The 25,550-nt window shown below is 43.8% G+C and overlaps 1 protein-coding gene and 1 long non-coding RNA gene across 3 annotated transcripts in view; both read right to left on the reverse strand.

The window, feature by feature from the left end:
- Window positions 1–25,550, reverse strand: part of LOC309565207 — a 1,884,446-nt gene that overhangs the window by 1,276,974 nt on the left and 581,922 nt on the right. The gene's annotated exons all lie outside the window — the stretch shown is intronic.
- CHST1 (carbohydrate sulfotransferase 1) overlaps window positions 18,927–25,550 on the reverse strand; it is a 79,596-nt gene continuing 72,972 nt past the window's right edge. For both annotated transcript variants that reach the window (XM_082270241.1, XM_082270240.1), the window contains exon 3: window positions 18,927–20,848. In XM_082270241.1, the coding sequence (XP_082126367.1) occupies window positions 19,541–20,803 (1,263 nt within the window). In that variant the 5' untranslated portion in view covers window positions 20,804–20,848 and the 3' untranslated portion in view covers window positions 18,927–19,540. The remainder of the gene's footprint in view (window positions 20,849–25,550) is intronic.

Genomic DNA, 25,550 nt, shown 5'->3' on the forward strand with positions numbered 1-25,550 from the left:
CTGTTAATACAAGAAAGGACTTTGTTTGCTTTGGAAACAGCAGCTTGGCATTGCATGCTATTATTAAGCTTATGATCTACCAGAACACCCAGATCCTTCTCCGCTATGGATTCCCCCAGTTCTACTCCACCCAGTATGTATAATGCATGCATATTCTTAGCCCCCAAGTGCAATGTATGTACATAAGTATTCACAGCCTTTGCTCAATACTTTGTTGAAGCACCTTTGGCACCAATTCCAGCCTCAAGTCTTTTTGAGTATGATGCTACAAGCTTGGCACTCCTATTTTTGGGCAGTTTTTCCCATTCTTCTTTGCAGGACCTGTAAAGCTGCATCAGGTTGAATGGGGGGCATCGGTGCACAGCCATTTTCAGATCTCTCTAGAGATGTTCAATTAGGTTGAAGTCTGGGCTCTGGCTGGGCCACTCAAGGACATTCAAAGAGTTGTCCCGTAGCCACTCCTTTGTTATCTTGGCTGTGTGCATAGGGTTGTTGTCCTGTTGAAAGATGAACCTTTGCCCCAGTCTGAGGTCCAGAGCGCTCTGGAGAAGTTTTCATCAAGGATCTCTCTGTACATTGCTGCACTCATCTTTCCCTCAATCCTGACTAGTTTCCCAGTTCCTGCCGCTGAAAAACATCCCCACAGCATGATGCTGCTACCACCATGCTTCACTGTAGGGATGGTATTGGCCAGGTGATGAGCAGTGCCTGGTTTCCTCCAGACATGATGCTTGCCATTCAGGCCAAAGAGTTCAATATTTATTTCATCAGACTAGAGAATTTTGTTTCTCATGGTCTAAGAGTCCTTCAGGTACCTTTTGGCAAACTCCAGACGGGCTGTCATGTGCCTTTTACTAAGGTGTGGCTTCTTTCTGGCTACTCTACCATACAGGCCTGATTGGTGGAGTGCTGCAGAGATGGTTGTTTTTCTGGAAGGTTCTTCTCCCTCCACAGAGAAACGCTCGAGCTCTGTCAGAGTGACCATCCGGTTCTTGGTCAACTCCCTGACTAAGGCCCTTCTCCCCCGATCGCTCAGTTTGGCTGGGCGGCCCGCTCTAGGAAGAATCCTGGTGGTTACAAACTTCTTCCATTTACAGTTGATGGAGGCCACTGTGCTCACTGGGAGCTTTAATGCTGCAGAAATGTTTCTGTACCCTTCCCCAGATCTGTGCCTTGATACAATCCTGTCTCTGAGATCTACAGACAATTTCTTGGTTTGTGCTCTGACGTACACTGTTAACTGTGGGACCTTATAAAGACAGGTGTGTGCCTAGCCAAATCATGTCCAATCAACTAAATTTACCACAGGTGGACACCAATCAAGTTGTAGAAACAGCTTAACCACTTTACCACCGGAGGATTTTGCTGTCTTACGTTCAGGCCACTTTTTGCCATTCGGCGCTGTGCGACTTTAACTGACAATTGCGCCGTCATGCGACGCCATACCCAAACTAAATTACGTCCTTTTTTTCCCACAAACAGAGCTTTCTTTTCACCTGTGCGATTTTTACTTTTTGCGCTATAAGCAAAAAAAGAGCGTTTATTTTGAAAAAATAATATTTCTAACATTTTTTTATATGAAATTCCCCCCAAAAAAATTTAAAAATCAAATTTTTTTTAAATTTTTGGCCAATTTGTTTTCTGCTACCTATGTTTGGTAAAAAAAAATCACAATAAGCGTATTTTGATTGGTTTGCGCAAAAGTTATTGCGTTTACTAACTAAGGGAAAGATTTCTGTCATTTTTGGTGTTTTTTTTTAAACGCGTAATGGCAGCGATCTGCGATTTATTTTTGCGGGACTGCGACATTGCGGCGGACAGATCGGACCCTTGACTGACATTTTTTACACTTTTGGGGATACCAGTGACATTACTGCAGTAATCAGTGCTATATATATGCACTGTTACTGTAAAAATGACACTGGCAGGGAAGGGGTTAATTTTATTGGAGAGGGAGGGGTTAATGTATGCCTGGTGCTTACTAACGTGTGGGGGGGGAGGTGACTGAGTGACACAGGGACAGATCGGATGTTCAGCTATGCTGAACCCTGCAATCTGTCACTCCCTGTCACTTAGGAGATCCGCCCGCTCTGTTTACACAAGCGGGCGGATCTCCAAACTAGATTCCCCGACGATCGGGGAAGAGCAGCGGCGATCGCCGCCGCTCCTCCCCTGGCCCGACTCCCGCTGTGACTGAAAACAGCGGGAGCGAGCCTCCGGCGGCGCGCGCGCGCCGCCGCCCACAAGGGGCGGAGTCCAGCAACGTAGGTCTACGTCGCTGGACGATAACGAGCCACATTGCTGCAGTAGCAGCAATTTGAGCACAGTTAAAGTGGTTAAGAATGATCAGTGGAAACAGGAGGCACCTGAGCTCAATTTTGAATGTCATGGCAAAGGCTGTGAATACTTATGTACATGTGATTTGTTACTTTTTTATTTTTAATAAATTTGCAAAGATTTCAAACAAACTTCTTTCATGTTGTTATTATGGGGTATTGCTTGTAGAATTTTAAGGAAAATTAATAATAAAATCTGTTTTTAAATAAGGCTGTAACATAACTAAATATGGAAAAAGTGAAGTGCTATTAATACTTTCCGGATGCACTGTAGTATCAGCCACTGATAGCCGCAATCTATAGTACAGAAGATTTTAGATAGGGAAAGAGTTTAGACAGTGAATCCCAAGACTGGATGGACAGAAATACAAATCCTCAGGCAGGGAAAATACAGTAGCACTCAAATATGTAGACCATCTGTGTATATAGCTGTTTGCAAGGAGTTCCGCTCTAAAAGGAAATCAGCATATGTTTTGAATTGTTATTGCACTATTTATTTTTATTGCTCACTTTCCCCATTTTTAAAAGTTTGTTCTTCCTTGCTCTTGGTGTATTAATTATAGAAAGTTAACCACAAGTTGGAGAACTCAGTGGCTCAGTTAAATTAATCTGTCTCTCAATAATACAAGATCAGATCCAGAGGCGTAACTAGAACCTTCAGGGCCCTGATGCAAGAAACCATGAAGGGCCCCCCAGACCCCTGGCCGGGGCCCTTACCTTCAAGCCCAGGGCTCTTCCCACTAATCCTGGGGCTCTTTACACTCGTTGCATGGCCTTTTATTACGGTCCCGCAGCAGGATTCTTTCACAAGTTCTGCAGTGGGCCCACTTCCTGCAATCTTGGGGACTCCCCACAGTGGTGCAATGCCAGGGTCCGGTCGCAAGTGTGACCTTTGCGATCCTGGAAGTTCACCCACTGGTTTGCTACCGGCCCCCCGGAGCATGGGGCCCGGTAGCGATTGCAACCCCTGCAACCCCTGTAGTTACGCCCCTGATCAGATCATTTTATTGTAGCCATTCCCCTATAAACTGTGGAAATCACCCCTTCTGCCTCAGTCAGAATAAGCCAGAGGATTCACAGCATGGAAACTTAGTGGGAGTGGATACAACACTACCAATGCTGTTGCAACTGAGCTAGGATGTCATTCATTTGCCAGCCAATCGTGATGCAGCAAAAAGGGTACCAGGTCTCCACCCCATAATCCTTCACTTAAGTTTTGCTTATAGTGTGAAGCATCCCACAGGGAAGCAACAAGTATATTACTGAGCCTTTGTTTTACAAATTAACATTTAAAATGTTAAAATGTTTAAAGGATTTCCAAAGCACCATGGGTTAGCTACAAAGGCAACATAACAGGCCCCAATTGCTATGTGTTACATTTTGTCTCACTGACACCTTAGACTAAGCTCTAAAATAAGGAAATGACTGCTTATTTGGTCTGTAAACAAGGGGCTTCTTTCATAAAACATGCAAATTGAGAGCCTATAAGCAATAAAAATTGAGCCTAAAACTCCATCTACTGGCTGAAAAGCCGAATACTAAATATACTATGTGATATTTCACCCAAACAAAAGTGACAAATTAAATTAGAATATTTTATTTCTAAGACCTGACCATTTTAAATAAAGCAGAAAATATGATTCAAACTATTATGCATTATTTTGTTGCTGCATACATGTCTAATATGTAACATGGGAAGTACCAGGAATTTGTATTGTAAAATATGGAACAGGATATTGTATAGAAAGAGAGGAAGAAAATGTGCTGGCAATAACTAAAAAATAAAATAAAGCTGCTAGCAAAAAACAGCCAGATACACTGTAGAATCAAAATTGTAAAACACATTTTTCAGCAGTAATAACAAAAAATAGTCCAATTATCATCCAAGCGTGAACAATAGTGGTATTGGAACTCCAGATTCTCAAATCAACATGTGTGAAGAAAAATGATAATGAATAGTCCCATTCCATTTTAGAATCCACCACCATTCACAATGGACTCTTCTTGGAACACAGAGTCACTTGCGCCTCATCGATGACGTCAGTTATGACAAAACGCATTGGGCGGAGCCAACGTATATGAGGATGCCATGCTTGGTTACAGTGTTTATGATCTGGATGCTCTCTCTGTATGGACTGTGAACTTATACAGCATTGTGTTTATAAAGCTCTTTGTGAGTACCTTTGTTTTTAACCCTTTGTTTTAATAAAAGCTCTTTTTATGGTTTTATACTATGTGGGCCTTCTCTTTTATTTTGCCCTTATGATGATTACCCTGCACTGTTTATCCACCTGAGATGCTCCTGGACTGTTTTAGATTTCTAGTGGTTTTACATTTTTTGAATTAGATACTTATTTCAGGTGCAAGTGACTCATTAATAAAGTCCAATGAATCCGGTAAGAGTCCATTTTGAATGGTGGTGGATCACGAGGTGGAATTGGAATATTTATCACCATTTTTCTTCACACATGGTGATTTATGAATCGGGAGTTCCAATATCACTATTGTTCATGCTTGTATTATAATTGGACTATTTTTTGTTATTAAGAATATTGTATAGACCCATACAAACAGGGTTGCCAGAGTTCAGAGTGTTAAACAAGCAATCATGTCACAACCTATTACTGGACATCTCCCAATCTCTCTCGCAGTAGTAATGCAGTAGTAATTCTTGCCCTTGATCTATAGTGAAGGCAATGCTGGAATTGGGTAGCTGACCTGGTCTCTATCTAGCTTAGAGTAGATATAAAGGGTAATTCCCATTCTCGAAGAAAAACAAGCTTTGATTTTAAATATACAACAATACTCCTCCATGAACTGGAATCTGTCTAACCAGTTACAAAGAAAGCAACCACTGTGGGCTGTGTTTATAGATAACTGGGAACAGCTGAATGCCTATTTTTGCCCACTGTCTATTCACTGTCCATTCAGGTCCAAAGGGTGATGTTCCCCATGATTAGTGGTCAGCTAATATTGTACCTATCCACAAGAAGGACAGCAAGGTAGAAGCTGGCAATTACAGGCCAGTGAGTTTACCATCAGTTGTAGTGAAGTTAATGGAATCACTCCTAAAAAGAAGGACCAATGATCACTTAAAAACACACAACATGCAGGACCCAAAGCAGTATGGCTTTACTGAGGCCAGATCATGTCACGCTTATCTGATTGAATTTATTGACTATATTACCAATGTTTTGGACGAGATATTTGCTGTGGACATAGCATATCTTAAATTTCAGCAAGGCATTTGATACAGTTCTGCATAATAATCTAATACAAAAGTTGTAGATGCTAGGACTTAAACATTGGGCTGTTCAGTGGCTATGCAGTTGGCTAAAGGATAGATACCAGAGTGTGGTTTCAAATGGGGTCCACTCGCAACAGAGACTGGTCACTAGTGGTGTACCACAAGGCTCTGTATTAGGTCCTGTTCTATTTAATCTATATGTAAGTAATATAACTAAAAGTTTGTTGGGCAAGGTTTGTCTTTTTGCTGATGACACAAAGGTGTGTAATAGGGTTGGCATCCCTGGAGGTGTCTGTAACATGGAACATGATTAGGCATTGCTGGAAGTTTGGTCAAAGCAGTGGAGACTGCAGTTCAATCTTTCTAAATGAAAAATAATGCACCTAGGGAAAAGGAATCCCCAGAGAGAGTACAACATCAGAGATACAGTGCTAGCAAGCACTACAGAAGAAAAAGGTTTGGGGGTACTTATTTCAAATGATTGCAATATGCATCTAAGATGTATCACTAGAGGGATCACCAGCAGGAGGAAGGAGGTCCTGATTCCCCTATATAGATTTTTAGTGATACCTCATTAAGAATACAAAATAAAACGATAATGGTGAAAGGTTGGGGATAAAACATATCGAGAGTGACTTCAGGAACTTAATATGTACAGTCTGGAGGAAAGAAGGGAAAAGGGAGGCATGATTGGAACCTTTAAATATATCAAGGGGGTGACTAAGGTTCAGGAGGGCAGTTTTTTCAATATGAAACCAAAATCAAGAACACGTGGACATGACCTCAAACTAACTGGAGGAAAGTTCAAAACTAATCTTAGAAAGCATTATTTTACTTAAAGGGTACTTAATGCTTGGAATAAACTTCCTGCAGAGGTAGTGAGACCGTTAAATGGCTTCAAACACGCTGGGGACAGGGCCAGATTAACATAGGGGCTATTGGAGCTGCAGCTCCAGGCCCCTACCTTAATATAGGCCCCGGGTTGGCCATATTCACTGTTACCGCTCTTCTGTCACTTGTAAACACAGAAGTCTGGCTTCTATGCTCGCTTCCCCAGGCAGCTCCCTCAGAACCTCCTCACACAGCACGAAGGCCGGACAAGGAGGGACAGTTGCCGATGCATGGATGTGTTTATGGGCTTCAGAGACAGCATCCCATGTTGAATTAGGCAGGCATGGCTGCACCCTTCCTCCTCTGGGTGCATGCCAAGGCACGGCCCTTAAGGCCCTTCAAAATCCTCAGCACCAAGCCCATGATGCTCTTAATCCGGCCCTGGCTGGGGACAAACAGATCTATATGAAAACAATAAAGGTAACGAAGAAAAAAAAAGAAAAATAGGCAGACTTGATGGACTACGCTATCTTTTTCTGCCGCTACTTTTCTATGTTTCTATGTTTTATTCACTTAGGTTTATAATAGTCTAGAAAAACGTATAGTAAATAAAACTCCAGGACCAATTGTCTTGCACCCATGAATCCTAAGAGAGCTTAGCTTCATTATAGGCAAGACACTATTTCTAATTTTTAAAGACACTTAACTGACTGGAACATCACCAAATGACTGTCATAGATAAAAAGATGGTTCTAATATTCAAAGAGTGTCGAGATGAACAGGAAATTACAGACCAGCCAGCCTGACATTAATGGTTGTAAAGATTTTAAGGGTAAGAGACTATGTTGAAGAATTTGTGTGCGAAAATGGTGTCAAAAGTATCAACCAACCTAGACGTATAAAGGCTTTTCTTGTCTCACCAACCCAATAATGTCCCATGAGGATATTAGTAGGAATTTAGATAGAGGAAGTCCCATGGATGTAGTTTATCTGGATTTTTCTAAAGCATTTGATACTGTACTTCATAACTGCTTACTTTACCAAATTATTTGTATGTACATGGACAATAAAAGGGAACTATGAACATGTCCAGAGTGTTGGAGTAGTAGTAGTAGTAGTGATAAATTGTTCATTTTCTAAATGATCTAAAGTTGTGAGCGGTGTGTCACAGGGGTCTGTCTTTGGACCAATTCTATTTAACTTGTTTAAAATGGTATTTATTTAATTAAACAGAGGAAGGGATGCCCCACATAGCGTGATACTGTGTATTACTTCTTTATTAAAACAATATTAGTGATAAACAACTCACATTTGTTGGTGCCTGCCTGACACTAGGAATCTGCACGTATACAATCCGCCCACCGCTCGGATCACATCACGAGCAGAGACACAAAGTTGCAGTGTATATCAGAGCCTTTAGCGTTGCTGCCTCAGCGTCTTTTCGCCACGCCCTACCGGCAGTGCTGCATTTTGGACTAGGCCGACAAGGCCCAGGCCTAGGGCGGCACTTTGCAGGGGGGCAGCAAAAAAGCCACCCCCCTCCACCTGAGACTCTATTGGCCACTGGTTGCTAGAGCCGTCGCTCTCACCCTCTCTCTCACCCCTCTCTCTTTCGCTCTCTCTCTTTAACTCACCCCCCTCCCCTCTCACCTTCCCTCTCTCTTTCACCCCCTCTCTCTCTCTCACCCCCTCCTCTCTCTCTCTCTCTCTCTCACTCACTCACCCCCTCTTTATCTCTCTCTCACCCCTCTCTCTCTCTCACACCCTCTCTCTCTCTCTCTCACCTCACCCCCTCTCTCTCAATCCCTCCTTTCTCATACCCCACTCTCTCTCTCTCTCTCTCTCTCACCCCTCTCTCTCTCATCCCCCATCTCTCTCTCTCACCCCCTCTCTCTTATCCCCCCCTCTCTCTCTCATCCCCCTCCCTCTCTCTCCCTTTCTCTCACCCCCCCTCTTTCTCACCCCCCTCTCCACCTGAGACTCTATTGGCCACTGGTTGCTAGAGCCGTTGCTCTCACCCTTTCTCTCTCTCACCCCTCTCTCTTTCTTTCTCTCTCTCACACACCCCCTCTCTCTCTTTAACTCACCCCCTCCCCTCTCACCTTCCCTCTCTCTTTCACCCCCCTCTCTCTCTCTCACCCCCTCCTCTCTCTCTCTCTCACTCACCCCCTCTTTATCTCTCTCTCACCCCTCTCTCTCTCTCTCTCACAATCTCTCTCTCTCTCATCTCACCCCCCTCTCTCTCAATCCCTCCTTTCTCATACCTCACTCCCTCACTCTCATCCTCCATCTCTCCCTCTCACCCCCATCTCTCCCTCCCCCCCTCTCTCTTATCCCCCCCCCTCTCTCTCTCTCTCTCATTCCCCTCCCTCTCTCTCCCTTTCTCTCACCCCCTCTCTCTCACCCCCCCCTCTCTCTCTCCCTCCCTCACCCACCACCTCTCTCCCTCCCTCACCCCCCATCTCTACCTCCCCCTCTCCCTCCCCCTTTCACCCCCCCCATGAGATCTCAGGGGTTCATGCTGGGACTTGTAGTCCTTCAATTGTGGAGGGGGTCACATCCATTAAAAAGGAAGGAGTGGGACAAATTTACATATGAGGGGGAGGGGGGCGTCCAGTTTTAGTCTTGCCTAGGGCAGCACAAAACCAAAATACACCACTGCCTACCAGTTTCGTCACCTGACTTCTTCACGTGGCGGTACTGCGGGTGGATTGTATACGTGCAGATTCCTCTGTTTTTCTATGTGGCTGTCCGTGAGATGAGATCCATCCTGAAGGGATTGGGTGAAGTGTAAGGAGAGAGGTTTCCATATTACAACTGATTACTGGTCAGGTGTGTTTGCTGGTTTATAATTTAACCAGCTCAACTTCTGGTGAGTTTACCCACGGAAGTTATATGAATACTGTGGTCTTTCACTCAAGAGCACTGAAAAGCACTTTATAATTGGATGATCAGCACTACTTTCACTTTGTCACTGGGAGATTATAACAAGGACTTTTATTGATGAACTTTGTGTTTTCTCTTATATTGATTGATATTAAGCATTGCACTATATAAGCACTTTTTCCTTTGATGTATGCACTTACACTTTGTTATTTGAAGAATTTTTGATGATTTATTATTAATTTTGGTTTGAGAATTTCACACTCCATTGATTGTAATTATATAGTAACATCAGCACTTTAATCAATTTATTTATTTTCAATTTATATACATATTTTTCACAAAATAATTTTTTATTTTTTTTTACCTTATAGTCATATTTTGAATTATAACAGACTTCTAAATAGTAATTCATTTAGGTCAACATTGGATCATTCAGAGATCCTCACTGAACTTCTGGAGAGAGTTTGCTGCACTGAAAGTAAAGGGGCTGAATAATTTTGCACGCCCAATTTTTCAGTTTTTTATTTGTTAAAAAAGTTTGAAATATCCAATAAATTTCGTTCCACTTCATGATTGTGTCCCACTTGTTGTTGATTCTTCACAAGAAAATACAGTTTTATATCTTTATGCTTGAAGCCTGAAATGTGGCAAAAGGTCATAAAGTTCAAGGGGGCCGAATACTTTCGCAAGGCACTGTATATGATTGCTACACAAGCTACATTGAAATATAATGACATTAAAAATGACCTTTCCTTTTTAATCTGCAGCTGCTGTAACCTTCTATTAAATGCAGTGCAATACGGCAAACTAGAGGTTTTTTTTGTACACAGATGGTGTACAGAACTCCCCCAGAAATGTAATTTCCTGCTTGTGTGATTGGCTCACTGATTTTACCAGAAGTCTACACTAATATACAAGTTACATTTTAGGAAAAAGAATTTTGTTTTTTGTGAGATCCTCTACAAGGTCTAATTCTTCTAAAGGGATGCAGACACTGCAGTTTTTCTCGCCAGAACACTGGTAGTGCTCAAGGTGATTATAATGAACCAGACCCCCCCTACAATGTACATTAATCACCCAGCAGATATTGTTTTTTTTTTAACAAAAGTTGTTACACTTTAACCAGTCCTGGACCGCTTATACTGGACGTATATTTACTGTGGCAGGCTGGGAGGAGCTAGGGGGCTAGCATGCTCCGCTGCCGGCGCGCTGCTGCCCCAGATCGTCAGGAGGGAAGACGATGCATGTGTCAGGCGGCTCCGATTGCCGCCTGACACCCGGGATCGCTACCCGCAGAGAGAGAAGAACAGTCGGCTGTTGTAAACACAGCCGACAGTCCTTCTCCCTGAAATGATCACAGAGCTCATGTGATCCTTCTATATAGGATCACATGTCTCTGTGGTCATCTCAGAATCCATGCCCCCCACAGTTAGAATCACTCCCCTAGGGTCACATTTAACCCCTTGATCACCTATACTGTTAACCCCTTCCCTGCCAATGGCATTATTACAGTAACAGTGCATATTTTTAGCACTGATTACTGAAGTAATGTCACTGGTACCCCCAAAAGTGTCATAAATGTTAGTTAGGGGTCCGATCTGTCCGCCGCAACGTCGCAGTCCCGCTAAAAATCACAGATCACCACCATTACTAGTAAAAAAACAAAAAAAAAAACAATAAAAATGACATAAATCTTTCCCATAGTTAGTAGACGCGATAACTTTTGCGCAAACCAATCAAAATACCCTTGTTGTGATTTTTTTTTACCAAAAATATGTAGCAGAAAACAAATTGGCCTAAAATGTTTAAAATAATTTTTGATTTTTACATTTTTTTTTTGGTAATGTTATATAGCAGAAAGTGAAAAATATTGTTTTTTTTTTTTTTTTCAAAATTGTCGCTTTTTTTTTTGTTTATAACGCAAAAAATAGAAATCGCACAGGTGATCAAATACCACCAAAAGAAAGCTCCGTTTGTTCGTTATTCGTTTGGGTACAGCGTCACACGACCATGCAATTGTCCGTTAAAGTAACGCAGTGCCGAATCACAAAATAGGGCCTAGTCATTAAGGGGGCAAATCCTTCCGGTCCTAAAGTGGTTAAGTTGCGCAGTAAGTGATTAAGAGAAGAAGAGATGAGGCCACCACTTGAGATTAGATGAAAATTGGTGTAATCTTAGGCTAGCGTGTACGGCAGCCGGTCCGACAGAAGGGGCATGACTGAAAGAGGTCTGCCGATCAGGTCTGCCTATCAGCATCCGATTAGCGCTCTCAGCCAGTGTTTTCTGGCGGGGAGCATCCCTCTGTCAGAACACAATTGTTTAGCGGGTAGATCGCTGTACTAACATCGGATTGGTAATATAGGATCTCCTCCCAAGCTCTTTGATTTTTTTTTTCATTCAGCCCACTGGGTTAAATGGAAATAAAAAACTGATAGTGTGTATGAGGTTTTAAATTGTTTTAAGAGTTTTTCAATGTTAGAGCAGTGAAATGTTGAAATTACTTTCCCAGGTAGTGGTATTAGCTGAAAGTGTATGTAAATTAAAAAAAACACACTTAGATTGAACTGTATAGACCCGTGCCTTTTTTTCAAATTTAAAGCGGAGTTCCGGCCTCAAATACCTTTTTTAACTAAAAATACCCCTATAATACTAATCCATCGCCCTTTACAGAACCGCTATTCTCATACTTACAAGGTGTACAGTATTGGATTTTAGTCAAAATCATACTTTTAAAAATTCTGTCTGGGCGCGGCCATCTTGGATGTGGGCATCTGAAGCCGCAGTGTAATCTGCTGTGTCCTTCTTCCTGATTCCAGGGAGTGTTCTGGGAGTTGTTCCTGATTCCAGCCTCCTGGGAGTGATGACAAACAGCCCAGGATGCAATGCAAAGGCGGAAGTGATGTCGGTGGCCGTGGCCACAGAGGGGAGAGAACGAGGAAGTACAATCAAAAATGCCCTGAAAATAAGGTAAGGGACCCCCGAAAAAAATGTAAAATGCCCAATTGTTGATCAGCATAGCGAGCACTCCAGGAATCACTGAAGTTGCAAAATAGGCCGGAACGCCGCTTTAACTATGTAACTATGTAATTGATGATGAAAAACATGGTCAGGGAAAAGCTCATTTGCTACTCCTGTGTAGTTGCTTTACCATACCAAACATTAACAGCAGGTAGCGATGCAGCTGTAAAAAGCTGTGAGAAGGAGACCCCTTTACATTACTACAAAAAGAAGTTGCAGGGAAGCAAAGGATTGCAACTGCAGCTAGAAATCCAATTTTTCTCACTGATACACCACTTATGACACATTTATGAAACGCCGTCTTTATTGCTGATTTCCAGTTTATTTGAGAAATATGACACATATATATAAATCCAAGAACTCACAGACATCTGTACAGTCTTGCCTTCAATGACTTAGGGCATGAAGGACACAATAAGAATCCAGCTCTTCAATGCATACTTCTGTATAAACAATTATAAGTTAATATGACATGGTTCATAAAACTTGTGCAATTTCCCTCCCGTTGAGTCCAACAGCGTGCTCTGGAAAAAGAGTACATATCAGAAGAACGTACCATGTGTTTTGGTTTGTGTAAACAGTAAACGCCCTCTTCGACTAAAAACGAGCCTTTAATACATTTCTGCACACTTCTTAAATTGATTTGTACAGCAGGGCAGCAAAATGTATCGGTTTTGTAAATAGTTTTCATCATCTATCTTGTGCCGTTAAAGCTAAGCGCAGGGGAAAATAAAAATTGACCATTGAAGTGGGCTTCTCCCGCACTGCAAGGGTTAAATGTTTGGTTTGTCTAGCAGGGTACAGAAAAAAAAAAAAAAAAACAACTATACTTACCTTTTTCCTTGCTCCCACAGGCTTCCTCCCAGTTGCACAACTGGTCTCCCGAAACAGCTTCTCTGTCGCAGTCTCTCTGACATCATCATCAGGTACAATGCAGGACCACGGATGACGTCATTCTTTGACAAAATGCATAGGGCGGAGCGAGGTGCTGACATTGCGTTTTTTAGTTCCTGGAAGTACGGGTTGCTCATGTTTTGCCAGCCGGTGGGATTGTTACTAAGGTTTTTTTTCCACTGTATTGATGTAAGTCAACCCTTACCTTTTTTAATAAAATATACAATAAGATTTTACACTACACACAATGTGGAGCATTTTTGTAAATTTTTGGGATGAAATCATGGAGGCAATATCTGGATGACCGCACCTTCGGCTCTAAGGGGATTCCATACGAGCGGTATTGAAAGGCCCTGGCTGATGCAAGTGCTGCTGACCTTCCATTATAGAAGGTCCGATATAGTGGTGTTCTAGTCAAGAATTCACATTTTGGTGATGGATGGTGACTGCACTCCATTGTCTCGATATTCTGGTCACATATGAGGACTTTAATTCATTTTATTTCTTTTTCATTTTATGATTCACAGTTTTTGTTTTGTTTTTTTTTTCTCACTGGATTATATCTTTTTACAATATTTTTATTGTACTTTATTTGTGCAATCATTGGTGCATTATATTTTCTTTCAAATAGTTTTTATTGGTTTTAACATGAAAATACATGCATGAAAGCACATTATGACATAACGTAGTCATTCCTTGCAAGGTGCATTATATTTTCATGTTGTGTTTAAATTTAATATTTATATGTTATGATTGTGTATATATATCTCACATTAGAGTGGCAACTTGGGTCATTGTTTTTTTTCACTTTTCACAACTGATCATTTGATTTTACTGTTCCTTTGACGGTTTTGGACAATGCAGGACCAGCAGTTCTGCATTTTAAGTGAGGGCCCACCCACAACCCAGAGTGTTGGAGAGCAGAAAAGAGCTTTGTCTGCCAGGGGAGTAAGGGATAAGGTAAGTTCCCATAGATAAAAATTTGCATTTAACCTTTGCAGTGAGGCTCCCCCATACAATCCTGTAGTCCAGCTTTAGGGAGACCCTGTCAGGCCTCTCTAAAGGTTTAAATGTAGCCCTCCTCTGCAATCAAAGACAGCATATACCTACCTCTAATGCAGCCTGTGTCTCTCACCTTTCCTCCATTCCAGCACTGAAGCCTCTGGTAAAACCTTTGGTTTTTGACACTTCCAGGAGTGTCGCATGATTGTGTCCCCTGTTGCACTCTGGTCTCCTAGAGTGATGTAGGAGTCAGAGAAAGGAACTTTCAATGGGCAGAGGACACACACAGGCATCCCATAGGGCTCATCTACACTTGCTTGAAAATGTGGCATTGGATATGCTTTTTTAACCACTTAAGCCCCGGAAGATTTTACCCCCTTCCTGACCAGAGCCTATTTTGCGATTCGGCACTGCGTGACTTTAACAGACAATTGCGCGGTCGTGCGACGCTGTACCTAAACGAATTTGACGTCCTTTTTTTCTCACAAACAGAGCTTTCTTTTAGTGGTATTTGATCACCTGTGCGATCTTTTGATCATGCGCTATAAACAAAAAAAGAGCGACAATTTTGCAAAAATAACAATATTTTTCACATTTTTTTTGAAATTCCCCCCAAAAAAATTTAAAAATCTAAATTTTTTAACATTTTTGGCCAATTTGTTTTCTGCTACATATGTTTGGTAAAAAAATCACAATAAGCGTATTTTGATTGGTTTGCGCAAAAGTTATTGCGTTTACTAACAAAGGGAAAGATTTTTGTCATTTTTTTTTTTTTTTTAACAAGTAATGGCGGCGATCTGCGATTTTTTTTTTGCGGGACTGCGACATTGGGGCGGACAGATCGGACCCTTGACTGACATTTTTGACACTTTTGGGGGTACCAGTGACATTACTACAGTAATCAGTGCTATACATATGCACTGTTACTGTAAAAATGACACTGGCAGAGAAGGGGTTAACTTTATTGGGGAAGGAGGGGTTAAGTGTGTCCCTAGGGGCGTGTTTCTAACTGTGCAGGGATGTGGCTTTACATGTAACAGCAGAGATCTACGGTCCTACATAGCAGGACCGTTAGATCTCTGCTGTTACACAGGGAAGAATGACAGGTGGCTTTGTTTACATTAGCCGCCTGCTTTTCTCCCTTGACAGCGGGCGATCGTGAGTGATGTCCGCCGGTCACACGCGCAGACTTGTTAGGGAACGGCCCGGGGCGGGAGCGTGCCTTCGGCGGTGCGCGCTCATCCGCTATTGGCTCACAGGCTAGTGACATGCCCATACGTCACTTTGCCTGGCCTGGGCTGACCGCCGCAGTATATGTACTTGCGGCGGTCGACAAGTGGTTAAACCACTCAAAATGCCAATCAAAGCACCTGCCACTAAATAAAATGGTTAACTTACAGTCCTTCTGACATGTTGTGTTTGCTTTGCTTCACTTTGCTTTCAAAATTATACCCCATGTCATTTTCTTGGTGCTTCAAAGCATCTCCAAAACCTTCATAGAAGTCTCGCTTGAAGCACCTGAAACTATTGAGGGTTTTTTATTCAGTATTACAGTAGCTTCTCTTTGTTTTGGAGGTATTGCAGGCATGAGATATCCCAGGATGCACTAGAAAACCAACAAGCAAATTGGAAAGAAGTCATCAGCAGTCACTTCTTGTTCAGGTGTTTATATTCTGGAAGTGTCTGGTGCAGACTTAATATCTGGTGTGACGCGTGGAACAGCAGGAAGGTGAGCGGGGTCCGCACTGGAGCAGAGCAACTAGCAGATGGCACATGTGGTGTGCAAAATGGGAACGCTATAGCAGTAGGTAAGCTGGGGCTATAGAGAGAGAACTGAGTGGCAGAGGATCAGCAGAGCTGGGGGACAAGAGCAGGAGAAACCAGCAGATCTAACACGTGGTGAGCAGCATGGGAGCAATATAGCTGGAGGTGAGTGGGGACTGGAGAGAGAGAAAGAAGGATCAGCAAACCAGGGGATCAGCAGAGCTGGGGGACCAGAGCAGGAGACACCAGCAGATGTTACACGTGGTGAGCAGCATGGGAGCAATATAGCTGGAGGTGAGCAGGGACTGGAGAGAGAGAAGGATCAGCAAACCAGGGGATCAACAGAGCTAGGGGACCAGAGCAGGAGACACCAGCAGATGTTACACGTGGTGAGCAGCATAGGAGCAATATAGCTGGAGGTGAGCGGGGACTGGAGAGAGAAGGATCAGCAAACTAGTGAATAAGCAGAGCTGGGGATTACTACAGAGTGCAGGATCAGCAGAGCTGGGGGTTACTACTGAGCGGGGGATCAGCAAAGCTGGGAGGTACTGCTGAGTGAGGCATCAACAGAGCTGGGGGTACTACCGATCATGGGACCTGCTGCATGAGGGTACTAATAAGCAGGAGATCTGCTGAAAATGGATAATAATAAGCTGGGTATCTGCTGAACAGGTTTACTAATGATCTGCTGATTGGGGGTACTACAGAGCCAGAGTTTTACTGGGTCTCTTTAAAAGAGAAGTATGGGCCCTGTTTTAAATTTTAGAATCATACTTACCTAGGTGGATGCTGCATAGGTCTGAAGCTGCATTTGTCCCCTGCCGGCTCTAACACTGAGAACCGAGCAATCAAACACTGCCGATCTCTCAGTTCTCCATGAGCAGAGACCCGGTGAATGGGGGCGGGAGCAGCTGGCTCAGTCTCTAAGTGGCTCGCTAAGAGGCTGAGCCTGGTGCGGCCAGGCATGTGGGCGGATCCCAACTTCAATGTCACAAACTTGCCCGAGCCTTTAGCTCGCAGTCAGCTGAAAACCGGTTAAAGGAGTACAGAACAAACTGTACTCCTGTGATCCACAGGAGTATAGCCAAACAAGGTTTGGCTGTACTTCTCCTTTAAAACAAATAGAAAATCAACACACACACAGAGCATTTGCCACGCTTCCTTAAAGCTTCAAAAACGCATCAACGAAGCATCAAAAACGCATAAAAAAAGCATGTTAAAGCAGTAGACATTTAAGTGTTTTAATTTAAAGCAAGTGTAAATGAGCCCATATTACCAATATTGTTGAATGTTTGAAGGCTTTCTGCGGCTGCAGTGGGACAAAAGAAATGTAGGAGATACGGGCTGCCAAAAAGTTGCTAGGAAGTGCTGGATTTATCCTTTTAGAGACCTGATATGGTCTCTTTAATGAGCTTTTCCACTGCATGGAACCGAACGGTTCGGCTCGCTTTTGTGCTTTTCCACTGCTGGTACCGCATGGTATGGTGTAGGAGCCGAGTCGGTACTTGCAGTGGAAAAGTGCCAATAGAGTGCAAAGTCTTTCCAAGTAGCTTGGTTAACTAAACTCCCCCCTACCCATTTGTTAAAGAAGCAAAAGTTAAAGCGATGTTCCAGCCTCACCCCCTCCCCCTCCAAATATTAAAAGTCAGAAGCTACACATACTGTACACATACTGTAGCTGCTGACTTTTAATATTAGGACACTTACCTGTCCTGGAGTCCAGCAATGTCGGCACCGCAGCCTATGTTTCCATCGGCTGTCGGGTGCTGCCGCCGCCATTGCCAGTGAGGGAACCCTCGCGGCTTCACGGGGCGGGTTCCTAATGCGCATACGCAAAGCACGCTGCGCATTTGGATTGGCTCGGTGGCGGGGGAAGGAGGAGGGGGCCAAACTTCCGAGGGACGGCGCCGTCTCCCGGAAGTGGGGAAGGGTACTTGTCAAAAACATGTACCTTTTCCCCCCTCCCCCCCTGAAAGGTGCCAAATGTGGCACCGGAGGGGGGGAGGAAGCAAATGAGTGGAAGTTCCACTTTTGGGTGGAACTCCGCTTTAATGTAATAAAAAGCATATGAAACAAGCCAGAAAGTTAGTTATGTTTTAGGACCCTTACACACTTGTGTGATTTGTCCTGCGATTTGGGACTGCAAAGTCGCATGACAAGTCGTACTCTATGATTTCCAATGAGTACCGTTCATATCTGTACGACTTGAAGTCGCAACAACTTCAAAGTAGTCACTGCACTACTTTGGGCCGGTTTTAATGCGTTTTAAGGTCCAAAGACATAGGCATTGCTTAAAGTCCAGTCAAAATCGCGATAAAATCGCGGCAACAAAATCGTGGTAAAATCGCGCAACTTTTAGGTCACACAAGTGTGAAAGGGGCCTAAAAAAAGATACTTTGCTGTACTGCCTTACAAATAATTTACCAGCGACATTTAATTTAATGAAAACCTGTAATGAAAGAAATACAGGGCCTGTCACTGCTTTTGAAAATGTTAGTTGACTAGTGGCACTTTTCCACTGCAAGTACCGGCTCGGCTCTACTCGGCCCTGCTTGGCCCGGTTTGCTTTTCCACTGCTGGTACCGCATGGTACGATGTTGGAACGGTTCGGTATGGTACGGTATGGTTTGCTTTTCCACTAAAGTAGTACTAAAGTTAAGTGGGTGGGATAACAACAGGGTGGGTGGGATTCTCTGACCAATCAGTGGCTAGTAGTGACTGCATGCAAAGGATTGTGGGATATGGTCCCGGGTATGGTACCTCTTGGAACCACAATCGAGGTGGTACTGTTTTTGAGAGCCGTACTGTTCGGTTACATGCAGTGGAAAAGCGCCGCCGTACCGTACCGAACCGTTCCTACACCGTACCATGCGGTACCAGCAGTGGAAAAGCACAAAAGCGAGCCGAACCGCTCGGTTCCATGCAGTGGAAAAGCGCCATTTGTGCACCAGTGCTTTCTGAATCACTAACAAGCATGCAACAGAAAAGTCAGACTGAGCTCCTGATCATCTAACTTATTCCGATGTTCTGAGGTCAGTGCCTCAGAAAAAGTTAAAGCCATTGGATTAGCAGGCAGCCAGGCAACTAGCATTTTTTAAAAGAAATGTCATCAATGGCGACCTTCACATTTTTCTCAAGGAAAGTTTCCTTTGAGCTTTTATTTTGCTTTTTGTTTTGTTTTTTTTTTATGAGGAAAACGGTTGACCGGGAATGTGTCACCCGGTCATAAACAAAAGTTTCACCACAAAATATTCCCTTTAAGGCTCTCCTTAAAACACCAATGAATATGTCCATACAGCTAAGCTATTTCCATCTATGAAAGGACTATACAGGGGTGTTTAATATTCAACTGCTCTGTAGAAACGGCTTCAAGTTTCAGAGAGGTATAACCCCCCCTTTTTTCAATGTGCTTTTAGATCCCAACCACTGTAGTGCAACTTGTTTCTCAAGAAGGGGAATAGCTTTATCAAAAATAAAAAGTTTATTTTAATCCCTAACTTCTTTCTTGGCATCCTGTGTATAACACCTTCGCTGTGTATTTTATTCACTGAGAAATAGACCATTACAAAAAAGGCGTAAAAGATCTGTCCTCAATCAGGCTGTAGGAAAGGTTCCTCAAATCCTGGGAAGAACCCACAGTTTTGTAGCCCAGTTGGCTTAATACTTGTCGACAGGCATTCTGGGTGAACTCTACAATGTCATAGGACAAGGTCAGTCTCCAGCTTTCAGCTGTGGCTGCAGAGTTTCTTACTGTGCCATACTTGTGTTTGGCAGAAGACTGGTCACCCCGTGTATTGTTCAGGATCCATCGTTCCACATTGGCATCCAGTGGAATACCCACAAAATCATAGATTTCCTCCATCTTCTTCATAGGGTTTCTAGCCAAGTCTTCATACCTCAAGAGCATGTAGTGACCCTTTAGCCATGGTGGCCTGCTAAACCCAGTTGACACAGAGTTCAAGAAGTCCTCACAAACCGTGGTCAACTGAGTTGAGTCTAAATTGTATGGTCTGCGACCAGTAGCCCTCCAGATCCTCCATAGCCTGTAAGTGTCTCTGAAGGTCTCACTACGAGAGGCCAGTATGCCCCGTGGGTCTCTCACCAACTGAATCACCTTTAAATTAAGACGGGGATCCTCTACCAATGCTCTTAAGTCATTAACTTCTGGAACTCGAACTGTTTTTATAGCCACGTGACCGTGGTCTTTGCAAGACTCCATTGCCAGAGTCAAATTCAGACTCCCACATTTCTTAATGCAGTCTCCTTCTTCTAGATAAATATCAGTGGGGCCCAGGGCATCACAAACCGGGACAGAGCAGAGCGCTTTACTTGCACCTCTTCGAAAGAGCCTATCTGTGGTGTGGTTGACTGGCTGTGGCTTAATATAGTTTTCCATAAAATAAAGGTCACAGTCATAAAGGCTTCTTAAGAGGTCCCTGCTAGCTCCCAGCATCACTCTTCTTTCCGTAGGGCTTTTACTCTGAGTCATTTTGGGGATTAGCGTGTACTGAACATGATAGAGTGGTTCAAACAAGTAGAAAACATCCGAATGTTGATTGAACAGTTGACCAACAAAAGATGACCCACTGCGGGTGGTGGCCAAGATGAGGATATGAGTTTTCCTGGAGATGTTCGAAGTTACTGGCTGGCCATCTTCACATAACCGATCAGGAGAGTCTGTGGGTTCTTGTCCCAGGCTACAATTGCTCGGGTTGGGAACCGGACACATATGAAAGGATTTGGTTGTAAAGGTTCGGATGGCTGTGTACTGGATAGCGATAGAGGCCAGCGCTAGTAAGAGGACAGCCTTCCAAGAACATTGCATGGCTGGAAACCGTCATTGAGCCTTCTCACAGTGTTCAATTATTGTCTGTGTAAAAAAAAAAAAAAGAATAATATTAGTGTCTGTAATCATAGAGCTATGCCACAAACAAATATGTAAAGTAATATTTAATAATTGATTTAACTTTTCATAAATCAAGAGCAGCTAGAACAATTAAAGATTTTTTTCATTATTGCTATGGATTTGATGCAACTTACATACCTCTGTTTTCTGCAGTAAATAACAGCCATTGTCACTGATAAAAATGCACAATAATGTCCTGGAGGGGGGCTTACAGTTTGTGTATAGTCTATATACTGCATTGAAGAATGAAAAAATCCTTTATCAAATAGCCAACCGATCTATATATTTACTTCTCATTCGCAAGCTTAACTCTAGTTTACGCAGCAAGAGGTAATCCATAAATCTATATTCTCTTCATAATAAGTTGTCTCCATAATGAACCTTTCTATAGACCATTAGTGGAAAAGTACAATGGGATACAATGATTGGTGTGCATGCATACAGATCTACCGCAACAGAAACATACGCACACACCAGCAGCAAATTGCTGATGTATAATTCCAGAATTTTTTTTCGATGTCTGACTATGGGGCATATCATAGTGAATATATAGCTCCATGTTTGGCTTTAATGCTTAATTCCAGATATCTTGTTTTAGTTTGCTTCAGTTTATTATTCTGTATGATTTTTTTCTGTATGTGACCCCATTCTGAAGATGTTTTACCTCTTCTCCTGTTCTTGTGACACCTATGCAATAAATGGGTGGCGCGGTTGTCACCAGGACAGGAAGGAACAGACAACCAATAAATCATTGTCATAGGTTCTGACCCACTTTGTGTGAAAAACAAAGCCAACCATAAAATGAACCCTAGGAAAAAAGTGAAATCCCGCTCCCACGCGGTCACGGACCCCCCCCCCCCCCCCGCACGTGTGATCGGCGGACCCGATGTCCGCCGGTCACTCAGCGATCGTCGGTGCAGAGGGAGAAAGGCAGGCAGCTGATGTAAACAAGCCGCCTGTCATTCTCCCCTGTGTAGAAACATTGATCATACGGTTCTACTATGTAGAACCGTTGATCATTGTTCCTACACTTTAAGCCACAGCCAATCACAGTTAGAATCACGCCCCTAGGGACACACACCACCCCTCCCTCTCAAAAAAAAGTTAACCCCTTCATTGCCAGTGTAATTTTACAGTAGCAGTGCATATGTATAGCACTGATGACTGTAGAAATGTCACTGGTAACCCCAAAAGTGTCAAAAATGTCAGTCAAGGGTCCAATCTGTCCGCCGCAATACCGCAAAAAAAATCACAGATCGCCGCCATTACGTGTTAAAAAAAAAACAACAACAAAAATGACAAAAATCTTTCCCTTTGTTAGTAAACGCGATAACTTTTGCGCAAACCAATCAAAATACGCTTTTTGCGATTTTGTTTACCAAACATATGTAGCATAAAACAAATTTGCCGAAAATGTTAAAAATTTTTGATTTTTACTTTTTTTTGGGGGGGAATTTCATATAAAAAAATGTGAAAAATATTGTTATTTTTGCAAAATTGACGCTCTTTTTTTGTTTATAGCGCATGATCAAAAATTCGCACAGGTGATCAAATACCACCAAAAGAAAGCTCTGTTTGTGGGAAAAAAAGGACGTCAATTTCGTTTGGGTACAGCGTTGCACGACCGCACAATTGTCTGTTAAAGTCACGCAGTGCCGAATCGCAAAATAGGCCCTGGTCAGGAAGGGGGTAAAATCTTCCGGGGCTTAAGTGGTTAAACACACTTTTAAAACAATAGAAACTAATTTAAACACATAAAAGATACTGAGAGACATAGCAAAAGCTATGGAAAACACAAAAATATTTCATTTTATTAATTTATATAGTAAAATAACATTACAAAAAAAAACGCAATATACCGGGACCGCAAAAACTGAACTGCGATGGAGCGGGGGTTTACTGTAATTTGAAACAGGAGAGAGGTTCAGGGATCAGAAAACTCCAAACGATAGCAAAAATAACAGGACAGATTCTCACTATTCTTCTCTAAGCAGCCTTTCCTGGAGCAGGTAACAGGGATAGCCAAGATATCTAGAGCCACAGGAGTACCTATAGAGGTTGCAAGGGTTGCAATTAAGACCTGGCCCCATGCTTTAGGGGGCTCCTGCAGCTCCCCTGCCAGATTTGTCTAGTCCTGGATAGGAGGGGTGGTGCGGCAGGGTGGCTTAAAGAAAAACGGATCTCCTATCCTCCTGGCTCCTGCAGCCACTGAATGCCTGCGTGAGGGAGAGGAGGAGAAGCAGGCTTTCAACAGCTGCAGGAGCCATAAGGATACAGGATCAGTTCTTCTTTAAGCCACTCTGTCGCTCAGCCCCTCCTATCCAGCCTGGTGCCCTGATCCATTGATGTTGACAAGGGGTCCTCGTCTGCCTCTCAGCTCCACCCCCCCAACTCTGGCTTCTGTGGCTCCAGGCTGCTCCTGCCGGATAAGTCTTGCTTCCTGGCTGAGTCTGGCTGCCCTCCTCCTGTCACACTGCCCCCCTCCTGTTACACGGCACCCCTCCTGACATACTGCCATTCCTCCTGTCACATTGCCCCCCCTCCTGTAACACTGCTCCCCCTCCGGTCACACTGCCCCCCCTCCTGTTACACGGCACCCCTCCTGACATACTGCCACTTCTCCTGTCACACTGCCCCCCTCCTGTCACACTGCCCCCCTCCTGTCACACTGCTCCCCCTCCTGTTTCACTGCCCCCCTCCTGTCACACTACTCCCCCTCCTGTTACACTGCCCCCCTCCTGTCACACTGCTCCCCCTCCTGTCACATTGCTCCCCCTCCGGTCACACTGCCCGCCCCTCCTGTTACACAGCACCCCTCCTGACATACTGCCACTTCTCCTGTCACACTGTCCCCCTCTCCTTTCACACTGCTCCCCCTCCTGTTACACTGCCCCCCTCCTGTCACACTGCTCCCCCTCCTGTCACACTGCTCCCCCTCTTGTTACACTGCCCCCCTCCTGTCACACTGCCCCCCTCCCTGTCACATTGCCTCACCCTCCTGCCGGGGGGGGGGTGCATTCATGGTTTCTTGCACTGGGGCCCTGAATCTTCTAGTTATGTCTCTGTCTAGGCCTCTGCAAGAGAAGTCCCAGTCCATATAGCATCTTCTGACACTTTATTACCTTCTAGTACACCCAAGAGTCCAAAGCAAGGTCTGCCCTAACAATGTTCCAGGAGCTGTCTGCCCCCCAGCATCCTTTAAACAGTTCCTCAGGGAGGAAGAGAAAAGATCCTTCTCCAGACCAGGACTCCAGGATGATACCCTCCAGCAAATAATCCCTTTTTACAGAGGTTAGATAACATAGGTGTTAGGCTGGGGAGCAAGCCTTTTCAAGATTATTTAGGTTTTTCAGGGGTTTGTTTGAGATTAGTTGGGTTTAGCCTGGAATTCCACAGTTGACAGTGCAGTCTGGAGAAAGGCTGTTAGCTTGGAGAAGGGAGAGGGGAGCTGGCGAGAGGAGCAGGAGAGTGCCTTGCCATCCTAGGCTATGCGGTTTCTGCTGATGCACACAGTGTATTGACACATAACTCTGGTCTGTGCATGCAGGGGTGGCTCCATAGGATGCTGCAAGAGAAAGGAGCCACCCTGAAACAGGAAACCTGGGGTGGTGATCATGGCACCTGCTTAGACAGAACATAGACAAGGATTAAGTGATAAAGAAACGGCATACTCAGTAAGTAAGCAGCTGCTGAAAGTGCTTAAAATGGTTCTAAAGGCAGACATTTTTTTTTCCACCTTAATGCATTCTCTGCATTAAGGTAAAAGCCTTCCACTGTCTGTGCCCCCCCCCCTGCCCCCCCATACAAAAAAACATCTGACACCACTATCCATCCAATGCTGTCCCTGCCAGTGGGGTCGGGGCAGAGCTGCGCTTTGTGTGTCTACAGATGAACACAGCCCGGCTCGATATCAAGCCTACATGAGTGCCCCCATAGCAACCTGCACTTGGAAAAGAGGAGGAGCCTAGAGCACCAGCGGGGGACCCCAGGCTCAGGGCTGCATTGTGCAAAAGCAGGTAAGTATAACATGTTTATTATTTTCATCAAATAAAAAAAAATAGCTTTACAATCACTTTAGTAGAACTGAGGGTTTAATATTAAAGAGGAAGTAAACTCATCCGTTTCTTTTTCCTTTTTTTTTCTTCCCTGCAAAGTAAATGCATAATGTGCTAGTATGCATCGCATACTACCATATTATGTGACACTTACCAGGCAAAGGAAGCCCGCGATGTCCCCCCATCTTCGCCCGTCTTTCTTCCGGGTCTGCGGACTCTGGCTGTATTACTGACTGGAGCCGCGTGACGTCACTCACGCACATGCGCGTGGGACCCGCCGGTGACACATACACATTTAACCCCTTGATCACCCACACTGTTAACCCCTTCCCTGCCAGTGCCAATATTACAGTAACAGTGCATATTTTTAGCACTGATTACTGTAGTAATGTCACTGGTCCCCCCAAAAGTGTCAAAAATGTCAGTCAGGGGTCCGATCTGTCCGCCGCAATGTCGCAGTCCCGCAAAAAAATTGCAGATCGCCGCCATTACTAGTAAAAAAAAAAAAAATGATATAAATCTTTCCCGTAGTTAGTAGACGCAATAACTTTTGCGCAAACCAATTAAAATACGCTTATTGCGATTTTTTTTTTACCAAAAATATGTAGCAG

Source organism: Pelophylax lessonae (genome assembly GCF_965119305.1).
Source record: "Pelophylax lessonae genome assembly, chromosome: 10".
Classification (NCBI taxonomy): domain Eukaryota; kingdom Metazoa; phylum Chordata; class Amphibia; order Anura; family Ranidae; genus Pelophylax; species Pelophylax lessonae.